Source organism: Python bivittatus, unplaced genomic scaffold (assembly GCF_059951505.1).
Source record: "Python bivittatus isolate LINGU-HERP-01145 unplaced genomic scaffold, Pbiv_v1 ctg000610_np1212, whole genome shotgun sequence".
Taxonomy (NCBI): domain Eukaryota; kingdom Metazoa; phylum Chordata; class Lepidosauria; order Squamata; family Pythonidae; genus Python; species Python bivittatus.
In genome coordinates this window covers 31654159-31681444 of record NW_028277088.1, presented here as the reverse complement: position 1 = coordinate 31681444, position 27286 = coordinate 31654159, and the positions used below count along the sequence as shown (strand labels likewise).

The 27286-nt window shown below is 37.9% G+C and overlaps 1 protein-coding gene and 1 long non-coding RNA gene across 2 annotated transcripts in view; one reads left to right on the top strand and one right to left on the bottom strand.

Annotated features, from left to right (window-relative positions):
* Window positions 1–27286, bottom strand: part of LOC148214591 (uncharacterized) — a 90532-nt gene that overhangs the window by 44323 nt on the left and 18923 nt on the right. The window lies entirely within an intron of this gene.
* Window positions 21095–24125, top strand: NPVF (neuropeptide VF precursor). The gene is made up of 3 exons (XM_007420823.2): window positions 21095–21238; window positions 22754–23112; window positions 23602–24125. Exons 1-3 carry the CDS (start codon window positions 21095–21097, stop codon window positions 23687–23689), a joined length of 591 nt encoding a protein of 196 aa, XP_007420885.2. The 3' UTR covers window positions 23690–24125.

Below are 27286 nucleotides of genomic sequence, written 5' to 3'. Positions count from 1 at the left end.
AAGAAAAATAAATAAGGCTAAATTCCAGCAACTGCTCAGGGTGAGGATCACACAAAGGGCTCATTGCATGTTAGGAACAGTCAGTACGGCAGGATGCTATGTTCTAGATCAACCTCAACAAATATACTGAGAGTGGGAATTACAGTAAAGCCAAGCTTCCTTTAAAGTCCCTGAGCATTTGTCTATCACAGACTTCTTACTTGATTGCCCTAGATCTATGGTAGGGATGAATTCATGGTCATCCTCCCTGGCACTTCAGCATCAATGGAAAATTAAACCAAAGCCATTTAGATCAGCCTTCCCCAAACTTGTACGCTAGAAATTTGTTGGGATCAACTCCCATAATCCCTAGTCAGCTTGGTCTTGATCATGCTGGTTGGGAGTTGAAATATAACATATTTTAGGGGTAACAGATAATTAGAAAGCTGAAATAAGGCTTAAGATGATAGGATACCACAAATTTGACTTCAAGGAAATCTGTTGAAATAAAAATTGTAGCAATCCTTTGGAGAATACAATCCAAGATGTTCCCTTCTCTGGGAACCCTAAAACCAAATGATGACGTTCACAATGCAACTATCAAGGATGATGGGGATACTACCTGCCACAGAAAAATAGCAAACTACAGTAGATTCAAGCATCTTCTTTTCTCTTTCTTTTAAACTCATGTTCAGAACTTTAAGTGAAGCAGGCTCAGGGTTAATGTTCAAATTATTCAGAATAAAACAGCATTTTATGTAATCTGAATTCTACTTTTTTGTATTCCTGCCAGGGTTCCTTTTTTATCACACCATTATTCTTTCCCCAACTATTCTTTTATGCAAAACAGCCATGGGAGAAACTGCGTAATTGGGAGAGAGATTGCTTAACCCTCTCATTTCTGATCCCCACAGCTTTCCTGTCACCAAGAAAGGCTGCTTAAAGAACAAACTGAAAGCTACCCACATTGGTTGCCCTAAAAAAAAAATTGATTTTTTTTAATACCACATGTAATGTAAAGTTTATCTCTTAATCATAGATAGCTAAATATCAATGCTTTTCTACAGCTATTCTTAAAAAGGACAGTTCTGTATTTTATCGCGTAGACAGAAATACTTGTAAAAAAACAAGCTTCAAATTGTTAAAGTCAACCAGTAAAATAAATGGACAAATTTAGAGAGGAAGCAAAGCAAACTATCCAATCTTACCCACATCCACTTAAGCAGATAAATAGGTTTCATATTTGTTCTCTCAGAAGGGATTCCTGAACAAGTATTTTTCCTAACACAAACCACAAAGGAATATTGCAGTTCAAATTCCATTGGAAGCTCTTTTAAAGAACTTTTCTTTCTGTCTGCCTGCTTGCCTTTTAATTAGGAAATAAAATGCAAGGAACAGCAGCCTATAAGCATCATCAGCTCTGAAAGTACAGCTAAAATTATTCTAAGCCAATTAAAATGAGCCGTTAACTACAGTCAATACAATATACATGCCATGTATAAAGGCATTTTTTCCACTTTGGAATTATATTAATAACAATGGTTCAATTAATAAAATATCGATAAGTCAAATTTATATTGGTCTAACCTGAAATGTAGCTGAAACTGCATAGGTTAAACACACTCAAGAATGTATTTTTAACACTTAAGATCCTTTGGGATATTGTATTACAAGAAAAATGTGATATTTAGAAACCAGATAGATTAAGTAGGATTTTCTATATCTTCTCTCCCAAACAAAGCTATGCTTTGTAACTGAGTTTAGATTTATTTCATATAAAGCTCATTGTGCAATAGTTTTCAGTCATGCATTATTTGTAGGCAAATTAGTAAGCACTAGGTAACCAAGCCTCCAATTCACAGTACTGTAAAGGCCAACAAACCTGGACAATTCTTCTGAAAGAGTAAAACTGATCTTACACAAACATCTTCTGCCCCCATGTGGTTAAACTGAAAAACTGCCGAAAATATCCTTCCTTTTTAAGCTGCACAGCAAGATTGTATAGCTGTTTTTAGAAAACAAAACAAAGATGACTAAAAATGATGCTCCATGGAAAGGAAATGGACCGTCTTCATTATTAATTGCTTTTGGAAAGTGAAAAAATCTGAAACTGATTATAATTTATTAAACATCGAAAAAGTTCTTGTTCCATTTGCTGAATTATATTCATGCTGCCATCACAATTGATGCTAGAGATGGAAAAGCTCTACCTGGCTCTCAACTGACTGGCTTAGAAATAAACTGACTTAGTTCCACAAAAGGATGCCATATTTCTTAACTGATTCAAATTCCTGAGTGAAACTGGTGTCTCTATTCATTTCAGTACAGAGATGACAGAGGCTGATAGAGAAGCAAGCCAGCCACTGCTGAAGATCAGGAATGGGGGAAGAGGGTTTGTGTAATAGGATGTTTTTGAAGCATCGGGCATCTGTTGGGAATATTTTTCTCTCCATGAACAGCATGGGCTTCAGGGATATCTGCATACCTCATGTCAGCTTTGGGTGATATTTTTTTTTCTTTTGCTACGAACCTAGTGGATGATTAATTTAAGGTGGCTTTGCACGTAAGGATGAGGAGTTGGTGGAATGGAAGCTTCTTATGTTAAACCTCATCCTACATTTCTGTTTGGGGTCTAAGCCCATCAAACAATGCCGGAATCTGTATTAAAATTGAAAGAAGAAAAAATGGCAAGTTTTAGTACCCCAGCGCCATCTTTTCATCTTTATAAGAACTTTATTACATTTTTAAACAAGAAAGATAAAAACTAACAAGAACTAATATTTAAGAGAAAAGAAAGAAAAGAAAGAACAAAGCCAAAAGTGCAGAAGAAAAAGAAAGAAAAAAGAAATATAAAGAAATGACTTCCGATTTTCTTTTACAACAGTTATAGGTATAAACTTAAATTGAACTCTTACTCGAGGATTTACAACATACTTTCATTTTTTCTATCACCTAATATTTTTTCTAATCATCAAACCCATATATCATAATTTCATTTTTTTCTGTTTCATGCAAAAAGTCCAAAAGGGGTTTCCAATCAGCATTGAACTTAATAATGTCTTTTCTCTAATCAGAACTGTCAGTTTAGCCATCTCAGCAAACTCCATCATCTTCACGATCCGCTCTTCCATTGTGGCTAATGTCAAATCTTTCCACTGTTGTGCATATAAAAGTCTTGCTTCTGTTACGTTATATAAAAACAAAGTTCCATGGGTTTTTTCCAACTCTTTGCAGGCAGTCCCAAAGAAGCATCTCTGGATTCAGTTATATATTAATCTTTAAAATCTTCTGAATTAATGTATATATTTGGATCCAAATTTTTTTAGCTTTTTTACATGTCAGCCAAGCATGATAAAAAGTGCCCTCTTGTTGTTCACATTTCCAACATAGATTCAAAGTACCTTTATACATTTTAGACAATTTTTCTGGTGACAATTACCAGCAATACATCATTTTATAAAAATTCTCTTTAAAGTTCTAACATAATGTAAATGTCAGTCCTTTCATCTATATTCTCCCATTGTTCCATGTGTATGTTATAACCAAAAATTTTAGCCCATTTTATCATACATTCTTTCACTTGTTCTTCTTTTGTTTCAAATCTCAATAAAAGTTTATACATTTTAGCAATAACATGTTCATCATTTGTACATAATTCTGTTTCAAATTCAGTCTTACAATATTCAAATTTTGAAGTATTCATTTATTTTTTTCAAAAGAGATATCATGCCCTTTATACAAGTTAGAATAATGCTGATGAAAGGTTTTTTGTATAGCCACATTGTCCATTAATATAGTATCTCCCTCTTGAAGTTTCAAAATCAGTTTCTTTTCTCTCTCTTTTCTTAATTTATACACTAACCATTTCCCTGGTTTGTTCGCAAATTCAAAATTCTTTTGCTTTACATAATTTATCTTTATTTCAATTTGTCTTACTGTTAATATCGATAACTGTTGCTGTAAAAGTTTAATTTGACATGAAATGCTTATTTTTTCTTGTGATTTCTCTAATTCTTCCTCTTTTTCTAATATGAGTCTCTTATAGGCAAATTGTATCTTGTTTTAATTTTTTAAGTAGTGAAAGAGGTTTTTTTTCTTTTTTGAAGAGCATTTGTTCCATTTATATTCCATGTTAAATATTTATAATCCATATTTAGGCCAGTAATTTAGTAAAGTCAATGCCTATAGCACCTAATTCAAAATCATATTTTTCAGAATCTTTTTGCATATGTTGTAATTTTGGAGCAGTCTCCACTACAGCTTCCATTCGAACCTTTTCCAATTCTCTTTTAAATTTTTCCAAAAATTCTCTAGCCTTTTGAACAGAGTTCATTCAAATTTTTTGCTGTTTAAAAGTAAAAATCACACCTTCTAATTTGTTCCAGCGAAATGAAATCTTCTTCTGCTTCAAAACCTCAGTCAAAAAAGAATATTCTTTTCTCTTACATAAAATTCTAATAGGCATTTCTTTTAAAATAATTATACAGGTAGTTCTCGCTTAACGACCACAATAGGGACTGGAAAATTCATTGTTAAGCAGGATGGTCATTAAGTGAATGTTGTTGATTTTATGACATTTTTTACAGCAGTTGTTAAGTGAATCACCATGGTTGTTAAGTGAATCACATGGTCGTTAAGCGAATCATGCAATTCCCCATTGATTTTGCTTGTCGGAAGCTGGCTGCAAAGGTCGCAAATGGCAATCACATGACCACAGGGGTGCTGCAATGGTTTTAAGGGTGAGGACCAGTTGTAAGTAGCTTTTTTCAGTGCCTTTGTAACTTTGAATGGTCACTAAATGAATGGTCATTAAGCAAGGACTACCTGTATCTGCATAATCAATCTTTAATCTTGTATTAAAGTGCTATTGCAAAACTTAATGCCTTATTTTTTTCCTCACAAAATGCACCAAAACATCTCTTGGAACATTTCTTATTCTTGCAAAACATGAATTTATTCAATATACCTCTAACTCGGTATCCTGCTCTTCCCAGTTAAAGAAACTTGTCAATGCTTGTATAATTTTTCCTCCAATAACTTCATTAGAACTCTCTGAAATAGCTCTAAATCTCAAACAAAATTCCTTCTCTCTGAGTTCCAGCAAAGCCACATTACCCATTTCTCTCTCCATTTCTCTATCCCTAACTTCTGATTTACTCTCTAAAGTTTCCATCTTATCATTGACTTGCTTTATATCTTCAGACATTTGTTTTAGAGAATTTTCCATCTTGTCAAGCCTTTCATCTATCTTTTTTTCAAAGGCCGTAAATTTGGCTTCAAGTGACTGAGCCAATTTAGTTCCCAATTCATCAAAACATTGAAGTAAGCTTAAAGGAATTGTTTTATCTTCTTTTTCTAACAGCTGTTCTGAGGAACCTCTTCTCGCCTCCAGTCTTGCTGCCTTGTGCATCATCATTATTTGGAAATGAAAGTGTTAAACAGCAAAGAAAATAAACACAAACTTCACTCCCTCTAGAGTCTTTATAGCTGTAATTACAGGTATCTGTCAGATCAATGTTTCCATGGTTGCAACCAAGTCCTCCATCTCAAATTACCTTAATCTTTTGTTTTGTAAATCCAGCCAATTATCGGCAGTCTTTAATGCAGGGCAAACAGCGTCCCCATGGAAGATCTGAGTCAATTGTTTTCACTCAGTTATGATTTTTACAATGTAGTTTCATAGAAAAATTAATTTTTTTATTTAAAAAAAAACCCTTCCCCTTCATCTGTTTTTAACTTTCTTTCTTATATCATTCTTTATTAAGCTTTTTGCCCAATACTTCTTATACTTTAAGTCTTTAAATCTTCATATAAATGTATAATCCCCCTAAAAATGAAAATCACCAAGAGAAGTTACTGTTGTAAAAGAAAATCTCTCTCAGGCTGAAGAATAGTTATAACAAATATGGTTAAGAAATGAGGATTGATCAGTTCATGTATTCATACAGGCTGCACCACAGCCATGTACAGAGAGAATCCCAAACCTCCCAGTTGCTCAACTCTCAAACAAACCGCAAAAGCTTCCATTTTTTCAGGTAACTGGTAGGAAGCAGATGACCAGAGGTCAGATGAGTTGACTTCACACTTCTTTATTCAGAGGAAGTTCAGCATCCAGCGCTGGCTTCTGGTTGCTGATCTCTGCTGTGGTGCTGTCTTTGTCCTCGAAGATTTGCTAAACCATCATTAATCCCCACCAGAAGAGGTTTCTTTTCATTCAATAGGCATCATAACACAATCTTACATAACAGTGTGATTGCCCAAAAATATATATTTTTTAAATTAAATATTTCAGTATACTCATCCCTGAGATCTCACATAGTTAAAGAGAGAATGCCAAATTATTTATGACCTCCTGAGCAATCTCTGCAATCCCATGGACATTTAGATGTTTTCAAATTCATTTCATTTAATTTTGGGGTGCAGATATCTTGGCTCCCACAGATGCTGGCTTAACAATCCCTGCAGGAAACAATGGAACATTGTGACAGAACTTTGGAGCAAAGAAATCCAAACAATCAATCTGTACAATTAGCAGGACAGTCCTCCAAAATAGCATGGATAGCTTGCTGAATGTGGAGGCAAGAAACGAGTTATACAGGACTTAAGTGCAAAGTCCAACATTTCCTAACTACTGTTGTAAGAGATGGTTGAAAAAATGTCAGGGTATGACGATCATAGAAGAAGAGGTTTAATCAGGCAAAACAGACCTGTGAAGTCTTTTAATTGTGGCTATAGATCTTTTTTCATGCAAGAAGAGTTTAAACTATAGAAAAAGCTATCCACAAGTTTGTATAAAGAACTAAAATCTGATCCAATAGAATGCATCTGTTCACAGCCTAAAACTACAAAAAGACTGAAGCATGGTTTTGTAAATCCTACTTCCTTCATGACCTTCACATTTAGAAAGCTTGGAAGGCTAAAAGCTGGAGGTGCTTACTCAAAACATCTCTCCACTTGCAGATGGCATGAAAGGAGAGGAAAGGAGATACAGCAGGTCAGAGAATTTCTGAGGAGAGAATTGAGAAGAAAATCCTGCTTTGTTGACAAAAGGGCTGCTCTGGACAACTAAGGGCTACCATTTTTCTCCCAGAAATCCCCTAGAAATTATGATACCCTTGAAGTCCTTTGCATATATTTGAAGAAGAAAGGAAAACATCAAATGAATGAACAAGCATGAATATTATGAGTAGAAGGGCTTCCAGTAAAACTTGAGCTGATGAAATCATGCAAGCTGGAAATATGGTTTAGGGCCACCTGTCAACCCCACCCTCAAATGTTGAGTCAACCTTTCTTCTAGGGAAGAAGGAGCTTTATCCGATTTTCCCAACATTCAAAATATAATTGCCAGTTGTGTGTGAAATGAAGCATGAAGCAGACAGGCTGTGAGCCACAACTCAATGAAAGTGATTTGGATCTAGAGGCAGAGTTCCCTGCCTGCCAGATAAACAGTTAAGTGGCAGATGGCAGTCAACAATCCCCCTGGAATTGATGGTCCCTTTGCCCAAACAAAGCAGCTGTCTGTGTGACAGGATGTATGTGCACATGTCAAGAAAAATGTCCAATGTATTTTCCCTCCTCTCTCCCCCAGCAAACCAGTGGGAGAAGATCCTAACGTTACAGTTTTTTTAAAAAATAAAAGTATCAGCTGGCAAAACAACCAGACTTATTCAGGCTTGCCATACAGTGTGGTAAAAGGGGCTGTGATGGTGTGATCAAAGCTCCGCCCAATTTTTATGTGCAAGGCATGAGCAGTCCCAGTGAGCCACCTGATTATCATAATGTGCTATAAACTTCAGCTTAGCTGCTGAATATCAAAATCACATTTATACTAGCATATACACAGTTACTTCCCATCTCCATATTAATAATAATTAGAACATGAACAATGAGTATTTATGCAGCTTTTCCTAAATGTTGTCTCAGCTACCATTACAATAACACTGTGGGTTTGCTGCTGCCAATAATAATAATAATTGCCCTTAGTGAAGGCAGACATGGAATGCTGCAAGTTCAGCAAAGAGTTGAAGAAAAAAAAGGAGTGTTGGCTGAATATACTAAGGGTAGCCAAAAATATATACTAAATGACCTAATAAGAGGAGGTGAATTGAAAAACAATGAAACCAAGCATGTATGAAAGAATGAGCAGCTAATGAAGCAAGGGCAAAGCTAGCAAAAAAAAAAAAGCCATTACAGTAGAGTTCCCCAGGTTGAAGGTTCTGCCTGCCTTCTCTAGGCCTGGAGTCAGAGGTACCTCAGGTGTTCACGGCCACCATGACCACTGTGGACTTGATCCAATTTATCAGGGGCCCTCTCACAGGTCCCACAGATCGGTTTTTACCTTGGGGCAGTGGTGGGATGTTAACATCAATCCCTTGTCATGGACAGATCGCTCCCTCTTAGCCCTAGAGTTCTCTGCAGGGCTGCCCCCACTGCAAGGAGGTAAGGCCTAATTGATTGGCCAGCCCCAGGTGATTGATAAATCCAGTAGGGTTTCAGAGGGAGCTTGAGTTATTCCTGAGGCTGTGGTGCATGATTCAAATGAGGCCTTAGTCATGGGTTTGAATGAGCTCATGACTGGAGCCTTGGATCAGATCACACCTATATGGACTCTCTGTAATCATGGATTTCTGGTTTCTGAGTTGCTCTGGGAGATGAAGTTATGCAAAAGACACCTAGAGCACCACTTGAAAAAGACAAAGAACAAAGCAGACTGGGCATGAGTAAGAGCCTATATAAGGACTTACCTTTTGGTGATAAGAGTGGCAAAGTATGTGGATATTTGTGCTGTTATTGCACCCATATATAGCAGCCGTGTTTCAGGTGCCCAGGTTCCTTCTAGGGAAGCCCCTGCAAGGCCGATGTGAGCATCTGTCAAACAAAGGTGCTCTGCTTTGCTCTGAATTATACCTTGGCTGAGTGGGTCCTGTGGAAGTGACCGAGGCATGTCTTAGCTTCATTATCTGGGATGAGTTTAAGCCAGTCAATGCTGAGGAAGTAGACACCTGCATTCTGGACCCTTACCCCGCCTGGCTGGGTAAGGCCTTCCAAGAGGTGGCATGTGGTTGGGTCCAAGTGGTGGTTTATGCCCCTTTGTAGAAGGGGGTGGTTTTGCCTGCCTTGAAGGAGACAGTGAGGCACCCCCTTCTCAAGAAGCCATCCTTGGACCTGATGGTATTATACAACTTTACTCTAGTTTCCAACCTTCCCGTTTTAGAAGGGAAGAAGATTATCTAAACCTTTTTCAGTCAAGGTTTAGGCCAGGTACTGAGATGGCATTGGTTGCATTTGTGGATGACCTCTGGAGGACATAACATGGGAGTCCACCCTTGCTCTCCTGGATCTCTCAGCAGCTTTTGATACCATCAACCATGGTATCCTTCTGGATCAATCTGGGGGTTGGGGGGCAGTTTTCTGCAGTGGTTCTCCTTTCTCTGTAGATGGTTCCAGCTGGTGTTATTTGGAGGAGCAGTCTAGCCCTAGGCCCCTCTTACGTGAAACACTTCATGACTTGGGTCTCTTGTCTCTTCTATTTAAAATCTACATGAAGCTCTGGGTGAGGTCATTCAATAGCATGGGGTGTGGTATCATCAATATGTGGTTGATACTCAGTGATACATCTCCACCCCAGACTGGGCAGGTGATGCTGTTCGGATGCTTGCCTATTGCCTGGAATTTGTAAGGGCTTAGGACCTGGGAGGAACCAGCTGCAACTGGTTCACCAGAGTCTGGTAAGTTGTCATCTTTGAGTCTGGACAGGTTAGCGCTTCCCTGGACAGAGTTAGTGTACAATTTGGACATGTTCCTGGTCTCGCAGCTCCTGCTCAGCAGCAGGTGGAAGCCATGGCTAGTGGGATCTTTGCACAAATTCATCTTGTGTGCCAATTGTGCCCATTCCTGGACCAGGTGGTCTTGCTCACATTCATTCACACCTTAGTCACTTCCCAACTGAAATACTGCAATGAACTGTGCCCTTGAAAATTACCTGGAAGATACAACTGGTCTGGAATGCAACAGGACATGCACTTTTGGGCACCCCATGGTTTGCCCATATTATACTGTTGTTGAATGACTGTACTGGCTCCCAGTTTCTTTCTGGATGCAATTGAAGGTGCTAGTTATTATCTTTAAAGCCTTGAATGGCACAAGGCCAGGTAATTTGCAGGACTGTTTTCCCTAAGGATATTTGCCCATCCCACCAGATCAGATAGGGTAGGCACACTCCAGGTCCTGCTCTCAAGTGCTGTCATCTGGTGGGCCCTTGAAGATGTGCCTTCTCCACAGCTGGTTTGGCCCTGTGCAACAGCCTCTCCACTGATATTCAGAGGGCTCGTACTCTCTTAGCCTTCTGGAAAGCCTTGAAGACCTGGCTCTTCCTCCAGGCACTTGGCTAGGATGGGACTGAGCCCAGTAAATGTGGAGTTGATGGGAAGTTGTAGCTGTTCTGTTTTCTTGAATGTTGTTGTTAGCCACTGAGGATTATGTTGTACAAAATAGGTGGTCATATTAAATTTAACAAATAAACATCCACAGAGTGGTTAATAATGAAAAAATATGCCAATGATTAAAAAAAGACACATTAAAGAAGGCATGGAAGGGCTCATTAGCTGCTCAAGCACAGTTGTTACATACAAATGTAATGAAAGCTAGAATTGAGAAAACTCAGCATGACAGTAAATGCTAGTTATGCAAAGAGCAGGAGAAGACTGTTGAACACCTTATATATGGAAATAAGAAGATTGTGCAGAATTAGTATTTAGAAAGACACAATAAAATTGTCACCTTGATTCATTAGAATCTTAGTAGTTTTGGTACGGCATCCAACACACCAACCACTATTGGGGCTATTACTTCTTTCTTTTTCCACATTCACTCAACTTCTATTTGAAGATTTTTACATTTCCCTATTTTTTCTTGTTCATTCTCCATGGTTTCCTACTTCATAGATCCCTACTTCAGAGCTAAATGATGACTTCATGGGGTTTTCAGTCTCTGCTTTTGGATGGGGGAGGGATTTAAGGCCATTTCTGGAAGAGTAGTCAGGAGTTAAGGAAAACAATAGCTAGAATAAAAAGTTGATTTAACCCTTTTCCTTCTCAACATCAAAACTAAATTCTGTGTGTGTGTGTGTGTGTGTGTGTGTGAGCATGTGTGAGCATGCATGGAGGGGTGGGGAGGATTTGTTCTTTTACTTTTCAGACACCGTGGTTCCATTGTCCCCCATGAAGAAACCAACTTACCCCTTTTCCTGGTCCTAAATTCAGACTCTATAAAGAAACAACAGTTTGATTGCCTACAAAAAAAATTGCTGAAGTTGACAGAAATGTTGGCTTGTGTTTTTCTCTTCAGCACTCCACAAACCAGCAAGAAAGGGGGCAAATGTCTGGATTTCCCCCTTTTTTTTTCTTTTCCTTTTGTATGGAGAATGAACTGTTTTTTGTTGGTGTATTTTCTCCTTATTCTTAGCATTTCAAGACAACAGAGGAAAAGACCATCGCAGATTGCCTTCAAAGTGTATCTGTGGATTTGGAGAGCAAAAATGTTGGCAAAATGTGGAAGTACCCTTAGCCTGCAGTCTTCTTGATGCTGAGCACAATACAAATTACTTTAGAGTAATTACTAGGGTTGTACCAGGAAACTTGCATATTTGAACATTTCATTTTTAAAGCATTTGTTGGTAAAACTTTAACAAGCAGGTGCACCATTACATAGTTCAATATAGATGTCAACCCCACTAGGTAGACCAGACCACGAAATCAATTCCATTGGAAAACTAAAACTACTTTTTTTGAGATTGGCTATAATAATAGAATCCTGCAAGTCTGACTGTGATGTATCTTTTCACCTTTCTTATCCTCCTGTGAAGTAGGGAGGTGTATATTATTTGCAGTATTTATAACATGAGCCTGAAATACCCACTCAGGCTGCAGAAAAAGGTACTTGAAAGGCTCTATCTGGGGCAAACTTTGCAGTTCCAAGCTCCACCTGTTACCACTGCTTCTTCATGTCTCTATACACACACATACATACATACATGCATACATACATACATAATATGTGTGCAAACCCTTTCCTGTCCACGGAACTCTTAGGGGAAGCAATGATCTTCTCATCATCCCCTTGACAAACTCCCTGCTCTTTAGTTAGCAGAGTCATTCTTCCTCTATCCTTTCCTAGTCGATTTCAGAGTCTTCTCCTCACTCTCAAACTCTTCTAGATAGCTACACACAATACCTACAGAAAATATCCTGTCTATATGGGCAGAGAAAGGAAGTTCTGGTATAACTTCATAGAACTATTTCCACACAGTAGAGGAAAATATTAAACTCTATGTTTTGACATTGGGTGTGTATGTGTATGCGTGTGTGTGTGTTGCTCAAATCGTTGGGAAATTACTCCTATATGTACAGTGACCATATTTTCTTGGAAAAAATAAAGGACAAACCTGAAAAAGGGACAATCTGAAAGAGGTTCATAAGGATTTTTAAAAAATATTTATGTTTATACTGTAGCTTTGCTTTACAAAGGAAAATTCAAGAGCAAAACCAAGAAACTAAATAATTAAATTAAATAAATCTAAAGGACAGCTTTCTGAAATAAAGGACCATCCTTTATAATAAAGGAAATATGGTCACTGTACCTATATGTAAACTGAGAGCCACCATTTCCATTCTCCATCTTTCAAAAGGGGCTTGAAAATTACTCTCACAGTCTTCATTTTCATTAACCTCAAAACACTGAATGATTAAAAAAAAAAGAGTATTCAATCAGTTCTCTACTCAGAGCTATGACTGAACTTCAAAAACAAAAATCTCCTCTCCATTCAACCTGAAATAAATTACTACTGCCCCCCTTCCCATAAATGTCTTTAGTTCAACATCATGTGCATCTGTATAGTTGTGTGCAAAATATTAAATAAATATTGAATAGTTGCCATTCAAGAACAATCACCAAGGTCTTTGTACTAATATATTGATTCCACCATGGGTGAACAGACTACCTCCCTAGTTCTACAGAGCTGCACAATTGCAAAAGAAAAGACCAGCTTGGCTCCAGCTTCAAATAAACTAGTGCGGAACTAGTAAAAACATGGCTTCATTCCCAGCGTGACACCAAAAGATTGTACAGATCTGGAGATGTTTCCTAATAGCAGCATATGCTGAGTGTGATAGTAACTGCTCTACAGACTGTATAATCAAAATTATATAGACATATAACAGAAATACTCAAATATTAAGAGGAAACAAAAAATTAAAATCTATGATAATCTAAATAAGAGATTTAAATATAAAACCTTTTTAAAAGTTATGGGCATTTACACTGAAAGATGTTTAGTTAATATTTAACATTAATACCCTTTAACGTTCTAGAAAGTCTTCATAAATATAAAATAATGGAGGATTTCTTTTCATTCATGTCCTTTATTATTATCTCTGAATTCAGATTTATTCTCTCTTGATCTTATAAGCTCTTATGAAAGCTGTTGATTTGCAGCCAATTCAAGCCCTTTTAATAATTAAGTTTTTGTAATTATTAATGGAAAAATAATGAGTCGGAAGCAGTACATGCTTCAGTACATTTGTAACTACAGTATTGTTCTTTTCAAAAGATTTAGTAAAAACCTATGAGTGTATTTATAACCTAAACAGGTTTGTTTTATTGCCAAAAATCAAATGCATAATTGAAGAACCCGTCTAACATAAAATTATTAGTTTCTTCATACTAAGAAGGTATAATTGTCTTTGGTTTCTTGTTATAATATTGCCAACCCCCTGATGGTTTTCTGACTTTTGTATTGCTTCTGTTATGCCCACCTTCAGGGGAAAAAAGACTTAATAAACTATACTATTAGATATAGATTTGCATTATTTACTTCATTAGAGGAAAAAATAAAGATTGATAGATTCTTTACAAATGACACAATTCCCTGAATCCATTTTTTGCATAAATTAATTTCCCCAAAGTTAGCAGAAGTTACCATATAATAGTGCCACAAAGGTCATATATAGCATTGTAATGTTTAAGTTCTGTCTCTACTATTTATTGGTTTGCTATTTTATATATAAAAAGAAATAGGGGAAAAGGAAAAAAGGAAAAAAGGAAAAAAACTTCACAGATACTTTAATATATTAATGAAAATCAGATATTTTATGTCATGTTCTCCAATAAATGATTAATATTTAAGTCAGGTTACATAGTCATTGGGAAAAATTGGAAATGAAACATATAAATTAATATATATAGTCCAAATTTTTAAACAGTTCTCTAGTCAGGACTCCTGGCAGTAAAATGCCTGCTGAAGAAGAGAGAGAGGTTCTGTATATGAATGACCAAGAATGTATGTCTTATAATCTTTGTATTAATTTGTTTGCAGTAAAAAAACATGCAGTATAGAATTATATTGTCATCCTATCAAGCTTCAAAGCATGAATGTATAATTCAAAAGAAGAATAGATTTACATTTTCCTCCTATCAAGTTTCAAACCATTAGCATGTAATTCAAAAGTAGATGAGCATCTTAAAAAATCCAATGAGTCTTAAAGGTCAGGACAAAATTAATAGGGAAAATTAATAAGTGCAGTAATCCAAAAGGGAACGACTATAAAACTAGATCACAGACCTGCTCTATTGCCCAGGCTATCCATCCAAATCCATTCATTCAAGAAGAATTTTGGATACTTTAGATTTTGCAATATTTTTCAGGCAAAAACATTTTTTCCAGAAACTTCAAAAAATGCAGTGCAAACTAATATTGAAATAACTAAGACATCGGAGAAGTAAACATGTATATTTTTCTCAACAATGTTACTACCAGCCAAATATATCAACAAAATAAACAGTCCTTAGCTTATTTAGAGAATCTTTGTTAGTCTTTGATTCTGTCCTAATGTAAGTTAAGCCGTTCCTATAGATTTTAATTAGACAAATTCTGAGACTACACAATTTCTTTTATCTGATTACTGTCACTAGATTTATTTGCTGGTCTTAAAACTCTTCTTTAAAAGTCCTTTCTTTTATTTATATATTTATAAAATTGATTACCAGATGTTCTTATAACTAGAATCCCAAAGTGGGATATGAAAGAGAGTTATAACCATAAAATGACAACAGCATATTAAAAACATACCATTACAAGATACTAAACTCATAACACTACAACAATTTAAAACCATACCATTACAGCCCTGAATTACAAGTTTAACTCTAGGGAACAAGTTTAGTTTAATTTAGCTTGTTTGATTTACACACCAAAGGAAAGACAAGAAATTATATTTACACTTAATTAAAGATGATAGACTGATGAATGTATTAAAAGATACACAATTAGTAAATAAGTTTATCAAAATAACTGTACTGCTAAATGTTGAATGGGAATGGCAGTGGAGCAGCAGAAGTTGGCCACTCTTCTGTTGATCTTGAATAACCTTGTCAGCTAAGTGGAGGAAGAGAATATTCTCCTGATCAGATTCATCCTGTCTGTTAATTAAGAAAGACACTATAAGGGCTTTCTCTTTCCCAGGAATGAATGAATGAATGAATTAATTAATTAATTAATTAATTATCTATCAAATTTGTATGCCGACCAACTCCCAATGACTCTGGGCAGCTATTGTTCAATTATTATTAGATTTATATCTCATCTTTATTTTGTACAACTCAAAGCAGAGCACCTATTGTTCCCGTCTTCTATTTTCCCTACCATACCAACTCTGTGAGGTGGGTTGGGCTGAGAGAGAGTGACCGGACCAAAGACATCCAGCGAGCTTTCATACCTAACGGAGGATTAGAACTCACAGTCTCTCAGTTTCTAGTCCAGCACTTAACCACTACACCAAACTGGCTCTCGTTCTTCCCTCCAGCAACAAAGATGGTACAACATTGAATCTAGTGAGTGTAAGGGCTCCCCTATGAGTTAAGCATAAGATATTTGGTAGAAAATAGTCATAGGAGAGAGGTCCCCCACGCAGGCTCATCCTATGCAAAGTTGGAGAAGTACTTAAAAGTTTCTGAACGCTATTTCCAAAGCCCACCACTTCAGTTCTATGAGGGCTCTTTGGAGGCTGAGATTGCATGTTGTACTGATAACCCACAACATTTTAGAGATGGATTATACCTGCCTTTCACAATGACAAATAATTATCCTTCTGTAAAATAATGGAAGTCCGCAGCTGACAGAGAAAAAGCTAATTTAAGCTAATATTTCAGACAGCAAAGCCATGGATGTGCCGCAACGGAGATTCAGTCAAATTACAGTCTCTGCAGGAAACTTGCAGTAAGGCTCTTAGAAATTTGGACTGAACAGTTTCAAAAGGTATCAGAGCTCAATAATTTACAGATCTGTGGGCCATGTACATTGTAGTGGTTAAGGTGCTAAATTAGAGGCTGTGAGTTCTAGTCCTCCCTTAGGTATGAATTGTGGGTAGGTGACTTTAGGCCAGTTATTGTCTCTCAGCCTAGTCCAGCCTACCCCACAGGGTTGTTTTTGTGGAAAAACAGAAGATGGGAATAGTTTTTGCAGTCTCTTGAGTTGAAGATGATGATGATGATGATGATGATGATGATGATGATGATGATGATGATGATGATACCATCACCACCACGACCAAATGGCTGATGCAGGTGGGACATGATTATTGCCATTATGACTGCATAGCACAGAAAAATATTTGCTGATTTGTGGGGTTGGATAGCGATGGCCCTTGTTCTTTCTGGATCACTCAGGCTTGAAAAGGAAACACTCCAGTATTTGAATACCTGACCAAAACTGAACTCATTGATTTTCCAAGAATAACAACAAATGACATGCCTTTTGGAGAAAAGGATCATTTTATCAGAGTTGGTGACTAATCTTTTCTCCCTACAGTAGAGAGCAAGGGCTCAGAGGCTCCATTTTTCATCCACTTGTGTAACAGAAGACGGCTGCCTCCTTGGCATACAAGAGATCTGCACTTAATTATTCAACAAAAGGAGTTGTTGCTCAACAGGAATGTGGTTTTCTCCCATAGCCAAAGTCTGGGCATCAAATCAAAACTAAAAAGTAAGTATAAAAAAATATCCTTAAGACCCCTTCTGATCTTCCCTTTTATATATTCTAACTGTGATGGATTGGCTCCAATTGGCTCCAATCCTCTAGAACATTATTAAACAGTGTTTTTCAACCTCTGCAAATTTAAGATGTTTGGACTTCAACTCCCAGAATTTCCCAGCCAGCATGCTGGCTGGGGAATTCTGGGAGCTGAAATCCACATATCTTAAACTTGCAGAGGTTGAGAAACACTGCTCTAAAATATGGGAAGAGTGGTCCATGTGTATACAGGCAGTCCTCACTTAACAACGGTAATTGAGACTGGAATTTCTGTTGCTAAGCAGCGCAGTCATAAAGCGCGATGTCATGTAACTGTGCTGCTTAGCAATGGCACTTCCAGCAGTTCCAGTTGCCATCATTAAGCAAATCACCATGGGTCATTAAGTGAGTACATCCTCTGGTCATAATTTGCGACCTCCTACCAGCTTCCCCATTGATTTTGCTTGTAGGAAGCTGTCAAAGAAGGTCACAAATGGCAATCACATGACCTCAGGGATGCTGTGACCAACATAAGTATGAGGACTGGTCATAAACACCACTTGTTCAGCATTGTCATGAACAGCCACTGAATGAGTGGTTGTTAAGTGAGGACCACCTACAAACAAGGTTTCCAGAGCTGAGGCTCACCCATCTACATTTGTTTTTTATAATTTGGCAGAGATCAAGTCTTCTGAGATTGGTTTGCTATTTCTCAATTTTAAAATGAGCTTAAAAGTCTCAGAAGGAGACACAGAAGCCCAATTTATGGTAGTTCAGGTAGAAGCTTTGTAACAGTTAGGACATTTGGAGCTTCCCTGAGCAAGCCACAAAAAATATTCAATCGGAATAGGGCAGAATGGCTCTACAAAGACTAGCAGGAAAGTGAGACTCCAAATGCCATGCCCTTGGAATAACTTTAAACTGAGGAGTGGTATGGAGCAGTGAAATATCTCACACCTACCTTCCCAGTAGGTCCAGTGTAGGTGTGTTCTAATGACATGCTAACCCTTAATCATGGTTTCTTGAATTAACCCAATTGGCTAGCTGGGTTCACACAATGCACACTGAACCATAAGCTAACTATACTGGCTGGGTTTGTACAGCACTGGGCCACAGGCTAGGTAATCATATTTTAGCCTCACATATTGGATGAACCCAGCCATTAAGTCTCCATTAAGACCCAGTTTGGCATAGTGGTGAAGGTGCTGGCCTAGAAACCAGGAGACTATGAATTCTAGGCCTGCCTTAGGCATGAAAGCTGGCTGGGTGACTTTGAGTCAGTCACTCTCTCTCAGCCCAACCCACCTCACAGGGTTGTTGTTGTGGGGAAAGTAGGAGGCAGGAGGATTAGGTATGTTCCCTGCCTTGAGTTGACCAAATATAAAAAAGGTAGGATAAAATGATAGTAACAGGAATAGTAATAACAGGAAGTAGTAGTCATTGTCATCATCGCCGTCATCATTGTCTGGATAGCGGACATTGCAATACCTGGAGATAGCAGAACAGAAGAGAAAGAAGTGGCTAAAATCACAAAATATAAAGACCTGCAAATAGAAGTAGAACAACTATGGCAAAAGAAAGCAAAGGTAGTACCAATAGTTATAGGCACCTTAGTGCAATCCCAAAACATCTGGAGCACTACTTGAAGACCATTGGCATTGACAAAATCACCATCAGTCAATTGCAAAAGGCAGCTTTACACATTATATCCTGCGATATTACTTTTAATACCATCAAACAACCACATCTGCCTATCCCAGGACTTGATAGGTGGAAATGCCAAACCAAGTCTAAACATCTGGCTGACTAGGCAACCACCACCACCACCAATAATAATAATAATCCTCAAAAGATTATCAGCAATCATTTATGTGAGTTGCATATTTGTGAGTCGCATATTTGTGTGAGTAGCCCAGAGTCCCCCATTGGGGGGAGATGGGTGGGGGAGAATTTAATTAATTAATAAAATAAATAAATAAACCACAGGGGGATTTGTTTGAGCCCCAATAATGTGAAAGTCATTTTCATGCTTCTCCCTGTTCCCTCTAGCAAAATCCCCTTTTCCCAGTGACACTCAGCACTTCTAAGGTTGACGTTTACTGGGTGAGAAACCAGCAGATTACATACTGCATGAATTGTTAACATAACCTTTATCGCAGACTTCCCAACCTAATGTCTATTAGCAGTGTTGGGAATTCAATTCCCAACCTCTCCTGTTACGCTCACTGGAAATTCTGGCAGTTGTAGATCCAATATGTCTGGAACATACCTAGCTGGGGAAGACCAAATCGGAAAAGGCCATTTTATGTATAGCAGCATTTTTTAGACTAAGAAACTATCTCAGAGTTCAACCAGAAGGCAGTATAATTCACATAATGTTTAAAAAATCATTGGGCAATTTCTCAACTAAAAAATGTATGCATTTTTAAATCATGCTATTTCAAAATGAGCCATAAAATAGGTCATTATATGCTGGGGCAAAATGAATATGCCATGAATTATTCATCTGTATGGAAATCCTTTGATACTTATTGGTGACATGAGTCATAGAACACATTGCATTTTTGCATGATGTGTTGTTAATAATAAATAAAGATTTATCATTATATTATTATAGGAAATGCAACAGAAAATATTAAAACTTTCTCTTCTACTGGTATCGAATGATTTACAACCCACCAACTGATTCACTTAGGAGATGAAGGTGCTCTTTTCATTACTCCTGATCCTATTTCCATACCATCCATTATGAAAGCATGTGTACGCAGTAGGCCGAGACTGTACTGCAGCTTCTTTGATTCCTGTGTGACCCTGATCATTCCAACTGGATGCTGTGTTGTGACAAGGCTGACATTATTAAACAGAGATAGCCACTCGTGGTACGCAGCCACTATAGTTAAAGAAGGTTTAATATATATTATTCTTTGAACTAAAATAGCATCATATGTTGCCTCTAAGAAAGCTGAAACTAAAACTGGCAGGCAAAATACTGAAATTTCAAGTTCTGCAGACAATATTCTTTTATTAGCTGAAACTAATAAGACTGAGGACATTTCAGTAAGAACAAAGATCAGTATAGTTAAACAATGGTGTTTCCAGTAGTAATATATGGCTGTGGAACCTTGACTCTGAGAAAAAATAGGAAAATTATTTCTGTAAGCTACCTGGAGTCACTGTGAATGAGTTGGGTGGCCATATAAATTGCATAAATAAATAAATAGTCATCTTCAGATTAAGGATTTGGATATGGTTATTAAGAATACTGTAGACAGTAAGAAGAACATATCAATCATTCTGGGATGAGATAAAAACTGATTGTTCACTTGATCAGCAAGCTAAAACTCTCATACTTTGGGCAAGTGTAGTCAGTGAAGGATGGACACTAGGAAAATTATTATGTTCTCTTCTATTATAATATTCTCTTCTATTGAAATTATTAAGTTTGACATGGCTCTGAGAAGTAGAAGTACTGTAGGAGATGTCAACTGATGATGAACAGAATCAGGGAAATTTCAGAAATGTCAGAGGAGCTATGATGGCAGGCATTTGTCCCTATGGTCACCTGGAATTAAGCCTGACTCCTTGACAGTTAACCAATTTCTATTCTATAATTACATATTTACGCTGAAAATACATTGACCTTTTGGGCAGTGTTGGGCTTCCGGGTTTGGTGACCATGGTCTAGACACTGACATTTTGTTTCAAGGTATTGATGATTGGGCCTGATGCAAACAATGTAATAAGATGCTTTTCTTTAAAATTTAATTAAACATAATTGGTCAATATTAGTAACCCTAATTAACAAGCAAGAAAATATTTGGAAAGTCATCTGCATTTTTGACAGGAAGCTCTTTTGTTTAATCAAGTTATCAAAACAAATTCTCTGCATTATCACCATATATAATTAACACTGCCTTTCTATCTGGTATTAAAATTGAGGTATTTGATATTGACGTCATGGTAAAAGATTCTGTTGTTGTCTGTTGGTATAAAATGATGCTACTTTCTATGTGTTGAGATTTTGATCTCTTATGTAAGTACATTTTAAGAGAAATGAAAGTTATGCTAGTGAACAGAGTGATCGTAGTTACTTTAGCTACATGTCTGCTTTTAGCTTCAAAAACCATCTGCCATAATGAATCATTAATGACCAGTTTGTGGAGTAGAGAAGAAAATGGTGAGCAAAACTCTTTTGAGGTAAGAACTTTACTGGCATGATGTTTTCCGTGAAGATTGAATTATTGTTATTATGATGAATGTGTGAAATCTGTCTTCCAATTTGCTGAAAGTTTTCTTTCTCCTGCAATAGGGGCTTCGGGTTTTTTCTGCCTCCCTCTTTTAGCCTTGTTATTCCTCTCCAGTTGCACAGGTTGTTGTTTTTGCTTCTCTTGATCTACTCTGCAGCCTCTTTAACTGCTTTTGAAATTTCTCTGGTCTGCGAAAAGTGACAAGATTCACTTCAGTGAAACATTTTGGGCCATGGAAGCAATTAAGATTCTTTTTTGCTGAAGAGAAGAGGTCACCTCAACAAAGCAATCTGAGTGGCATCAGAAGTGCTTCCAGGCTGGGGTGCTTCAGAATTGCTCACCGTGTGAGCTGTGGCCGCTGAGCTTGGACAACCTTTAGCGTAAGCCAGATGTCTTCATCCAACAGAGGAGAAGATTCCCCAGCCTTCTCTGCAGAGCTCCTTGAAGGAGTCTCCTCAGCCTCTCTCATAGCATTAGCTCGGTGGGAAAAGGCCGAGAGGGGTTCCAGATCACAGCAAAATGAAGCAACGTGGTTGTTTCAGCCTTAGAAGCAAAGGGACTACGTTGCTTTATGAAGCAGAGGGAAGGGTTGCTTGGATCAAAGCTTTACACAACCGTACATAGGCTGTAGGAGGAGTTCCTTTATGACTTAATGGAACTACTGGAAGTCAGGGACCCTCCATCTGTTGGAGAGAGGACTGACCAAAGAAAGAACAGGACATTCAGATATATCCTGGGGCCAACTCATTTGTGAAAAAGCACTAGAATGTTGCTCCCCACCCATGAGGATTTCAGTCAAATATTATTCTTTTTTGTAAAAAAATAACCAAAAGCATTTAATCCACATCAAATTAAAAAAATATTCTCCCCTGTGCACCAAAACGGCAGAAGGAACCTATTCCATTGAGAAAATTGTATGAGGATCAAGGTATATTAAACTCAAATTACTGTTTGTAGTTTCATGAAGTAAAGCCTGCTGATCTGAGTGTCACTTTGAAGTTGGCTTCCTTTCTTCATAAAATGGAACTTTTCATTACATTCTACTTTTGGAAAGCAAGAAGAGTCATTTCTAAGCAGAGCTGATTTTGGTTTCTCCCAGGAGTTTTTCCCCACCATTAGATCTATTTGTTAAATTTACTCCCCTCAAAAAAGTAATAAGTAATAATAACTAATAATGCTTTCATGTGTACATTTCTCCTACTGTTTGCTTTTCCCTTCTGTGCATATTTCTGTAACAATGTAGTGAAACTGGAAACTCTTCTATTCTCTTTTGCACAAAGTTTATCAAACAGCACAAATCCCATTTCTTCTTCCACACACCTGCTCAGGGCGTTGGTGCCAAGGGTCATTTGTAACCTTTAGAGAGTTAGGTGCAACCCCACAAGCCACTTGTTCTAGTCTGGTTTCTGTCATCTTCGCTACATTTTTTAATAACATTAAATTATGTTATTTTTCCTCCTTCCAGTCTAGTGAAGACCTTATAGAAGAAAAACAGAGAAGTGTGAATCTTGAAGAACTGAAAAACTGGGAGCTGAAGAACATAATTAAGATGAGTGGACCAGGTGGGAAGGTAGTGCCAAGTTCAACAGCTAATTTGCCATTGAGATTTGGCCGGAACTTTCTGGAAAGAAGAAACATCAAACCTGCAGCCAATCTGCCCCTCAGGTTTGGAAGGGCTTTTAGACATTTCTCACACAGTTCTGAGAAAGCTCCTTCAGTTCAAAGTTTCTTCCATTCACTGGCCAACCTACCACAGAAATTTGGAAGATCCCTTCTTTTCAGCTTCATTCATGGCACCCAGGATTGTGAGCAAGTAAAAAATAGGTGAATAGTTTAAAGCATGCTTGATGAAATTGTCATCTCAGTCAGTATCTGGAGGTTTTAAGTGTTATCCCAATGATCAACAAGAAGAATGACTTTACACTTAGTCGAGTTGGCACAACAGATTTATTTCTAAATTTGTCAGCTAAATGTGAAGGTAGCTTTGCATATCAGTTCATATGATCACACCCCTGCATTTAATCATGTTTCTCCTGCTCTCACATTAGAAACTACAATTCAGTGGCTACTTTTGGAGGAACTCTGAGAGCCACCAAGAAAGAGGGAATTAGCAGAGGATGGGGAATGCATCATTAATTAAAACATTAATTGAGCTTAAATGTTCAAACTGTACAGTTGGAAGAAAACTTGAAAAATCCAATTAATTTACATAGTGAATTAAATAGTCAAGGCTAGTCAATGACTAAAATAAAATGTTTACATTAATAATCAGTTAAGCTTTCCTTCCTTCCTTCCTTCCTTCATTTCTTTCAGACTTGGCCATTTGAACAAACTTTTGAAAAGGGATTCTGGTAACGAAGAGGCAAGCCATTGGAATATGCAAGACCAGTTTCCTTTCTGAAATGCCAGTGTGGTAGAAAGAAAAAAAAAATGGGAAAAGAAAAATGTCTGCTTTCGGATTGTGTTTCAGTTGCAGAGCATTTGTCCTTAGCTAAGCATATATAAGTTGTCATGATAACTTCAGTAATAGTTTATTCCCATAGCTATACTGCCAGTACAAATTCTTCTGTATTCCATACAACTGATATCCACTCAGTTGTAAACAATATTTTGAAAAATATTATCTGTATAAGCAAAATAAAGACAAATAAAACTACTTGGTGTCTACCTTGTATATAGATGCTAAAAGTAGGGGCATGGGGAGGGGGATGTCAAAAGAGTCAAGATGGCATTTGCAGCTGCTGGATTGAAGCCCTCCTCTTTCTTATGTGTGGTATCACAAAGGGGCAGGACTTCAATCAAACAGTCAAAGCCACCCTCATTACTTTTTTGACCTGCACTCACTCATAGGTGGCTCTCTCTGTCTGCCTCCCAAATACATATGATTGGCCCTTTATTTCCCTCCTTGAAATGATAGGATGCTCAGATACTTTGGTCACCTAATGCGAAAAGAGGACTCCTTGGAAAAGACCCTGATGCTGGGAAAGATTGAAGGCAAAAGGAGAAGAGGACGGCAGAGGATGAGATGGTTAGATAGCATCACTGAAGCAATGAGCATGAAACTGAGCTGAGGGAGGCAGTGAAGGACAGGAAGGCCTGGCGTGATATGGTTCATGGGGTCACGAAGAGTCAGACACGACTTAATGACTGAACAACAACAAAAATGTATTGAGGGGAGGTTCTTTTTGCTTTTTCAGCATAAGAGTCAAGAAAAGAGTAATTGCCTAATGTGTGTAAAAATGTGACAATCCAGGCAGGCTGGACAAAGAAGGCAATTGGCAGTTTATTTATTGTTGTTGTTGTTTAGTCGTTAAGTCGTGTCCGACTCTTCGTGACCCCATGAACCATATTGCGCCAGGCCTTCCTGTCCTTCACTGCCTCCCTGAGTTTGCTCAGTTTCATGCTCATTGCTTCAGTGATGCTATCTAACCATCTCATCCTCTGCCGCCCTCTTCTCCTTTTGCCTTCAATCTTTCCCAGCATCAGGGTCTTCTCCAAAGAGATCTCTCTTCGCATTAGGTGGCCAAAATATCTGAGCTTGAGCTTCATTATCGATCCTTCCAATGAGCAATCAGGGTTGATTTCCTTTAAGATTGACTGGTTTGACCTCCTAGCAGTCCAGGGGACTCTCAAGAGTCTTCTCCAGCACCACAGTTCAAAGGCATCAATTCTTCGGCGCTCGGCCTTTTTTATGGTCCAGCTCTCATAGCCAGTTTATTTATTACCTGAACACAGATATTGTTCATGAGCTGGAAGAAGGAGGATTAAGAATGGGATAATAAACATGATGTTCAGGAAGGGCTCAAGAGTTCAACCCCTGTTTTGCTTCTTCACCCAAAAGGGTTTGGGACTGAAAACTTCATTAAAACAACAGCGTTTTTTAAAATGTAGATTGAGATTTGACTGAGCCAACACCTTGCTGGCGATTGTTAAGAGAGTCTACACGTTTGCAAAAATATCTCATGACTGTTTTCTATGTATAATTCAGGATTCAGTACAGGGGGTGGGGGAATGTTAATAGTTTTTAAATCAGCCACAGTCCCAATGAAAATCATGCAAACACATAGACTGCTCATTGTGACACATCTCAGAAGGAAAAAAGCTTTTTTTTTATTGAGACATGGTACTTAAGGAAAGAGGAAGATGCTGCACCTGTTCTTCCCACGTATTGCAGTCCCTCCTTCTGGCAATAACTGCTATTCATTTTTTGAAGAACCTGAGATGATACAACTGTTATTTTGAATAAAAATCAGTCTTTTCAGCACCTTTTCTGACCAACAAATGTTTAATAAATTTATGCTACCAGACTCCTGACTTTTTGCCACTATAGACTAACATGGCTCTCCCCTCCCAAAAAAAATTGAATAAGTAACCCAGAAATGCTACCTGGATTTGACAAAGCAGGAAGTTTAGTAGGAAATGCCCAACAGGATAAGTTCACACATAGAACTTTGTTGTTGATTAGCAGATACACATTTGCAGAAGACACATTAAGTGCCAGAAACAGAACCTGCTCATATCAACTTCAATGCAAAAATTTTCAATGAAAAAATAATGAAATACTATGAGGAGTACCATTCTGCCACTTGTTCTCCCTTGTGAGACAACTGAAAGTTTAAGAACCTTTTTGTGACTTGCTGCAGCATATTTACATCTCACTTCCGGTCTTGCTTTCGTGGTATGGACGCTGCACAGTTTTCAAGCTCTTAAGCAGAAGCAGCAGCTAGCCCACAAGCTGCATGTGACTTGTGGAACCTTGGCAAGCTGCTTCTTGCCAGAGGCATCTGTGGAAGAGGAAAGGGGAAGAAGGGGAACATAAGCATTTCATGAGATGCCTCTGCTGTCCCCACCTCACCCAACAAAGGAGAGGAAAAAAAAAAAGATTAAAGCTTAGATTCGGCTGGATCTCTGCTGTTAAAGGATTTCTCTGCCCCGGTGAAAAGGAAGCAGATCCTTCCTCGTTCAAGCAAGGAATGAGAAGTACTTTCAAAGGTGCTTCTGCCCAGGCATGGGAGAAGATCACACTTTATGTCCTTTTCAGGTTCTAATACTTAAAAGTCTGAAGTGAAGGATAGAAAAGATGAGTACCTCAGGCACAGGGTTGTTAAGGACTGCAATTCAGCTTTCCAACACAGTACTCCCACATTTAGCCCTCGTGTGATCAGATTTCAGTCTCTCCGAAAGATTGAACACCTCTCATTAAAGCCATATTTGTTCTAACCTTGGCTTGACAAGCTGTAGTAGTATGGCTCCCATATAACATTAATTCATAAACCATCATTTGCAACCCACAACAGCTGGGTTCATCCATCACAACCAACCAAGCTAAGCAATCAACACTGTGGTTTAATGCATAATGGGCCAGGCTATTTTCTCCCCTCCATATACAGAAAAGACTCATCATCCACAAATGTCATCCAGACAGCTTTCTCCACTATGGTGACATATGATTTTAATTTAAGTCATGGACAACCCATGTCTGAGGGGTCAGAGCAGCATCCCAACTCCCAACTTTCTGGATAATCATAGGTGACTCTCTCGTGATGCTATGATGTCACTGAGAGAGCAGAGCCAACGATTTTGGCCCTTTTGTCTTTTGGAGGCTATACTAGGAATGGAGCAGTTTTGGGGACCCATCCCACCCTTAACCCCCCCCCCCGCAAACCCCACCTTCAAATGATCTGAAACTGTGCCTCTGAAATGTGGACATTTTAATACTGAATTTTAATGGTGAAGTCTGGGAGTGCTGGGGATCACATAGACCCTTTGAGCTGCAGAATGCTGTTGATTTTAATGGTAAAAAATCTTTCTATTCACAGTCTCCTATCATACATTAAGCAAAGAGGCAAACAGCTGGACCATAAACAGCCAGCATATTGGCATCATTATTTTATGGCCTCAAAGAAATACTGTATCTATGAAATTGTTCTTCTTAACCTATCTTTTAGTTAAGAAAGAGTAAACTATACTTTCATTTCTTGTTAATAATGACAAAGTA

Coding starts and splice junctions, on each gene's coding strand:
- NPVF (XM_007420823.2), top strand. CDS start 21,095: ATGAAAGTTATGCTAGTGAACAGAGTGATCGTAGTTACTTTAGCTACA. Junction 21,239..22,753: donor GTGAGCAAAACTCTTTTGAG/GTAAGAACTTTA, acceptor TCCTCCTTCCAG/TCTAGTGAAGACCTTATAGA. Junction 23,113..23,601: donor TGTGAGCAAGTAAAAAATAG/GTGAATAGTTTA, acceptor CATTTCTTTCAG/ACTTGGCCATTTGAACAAAC.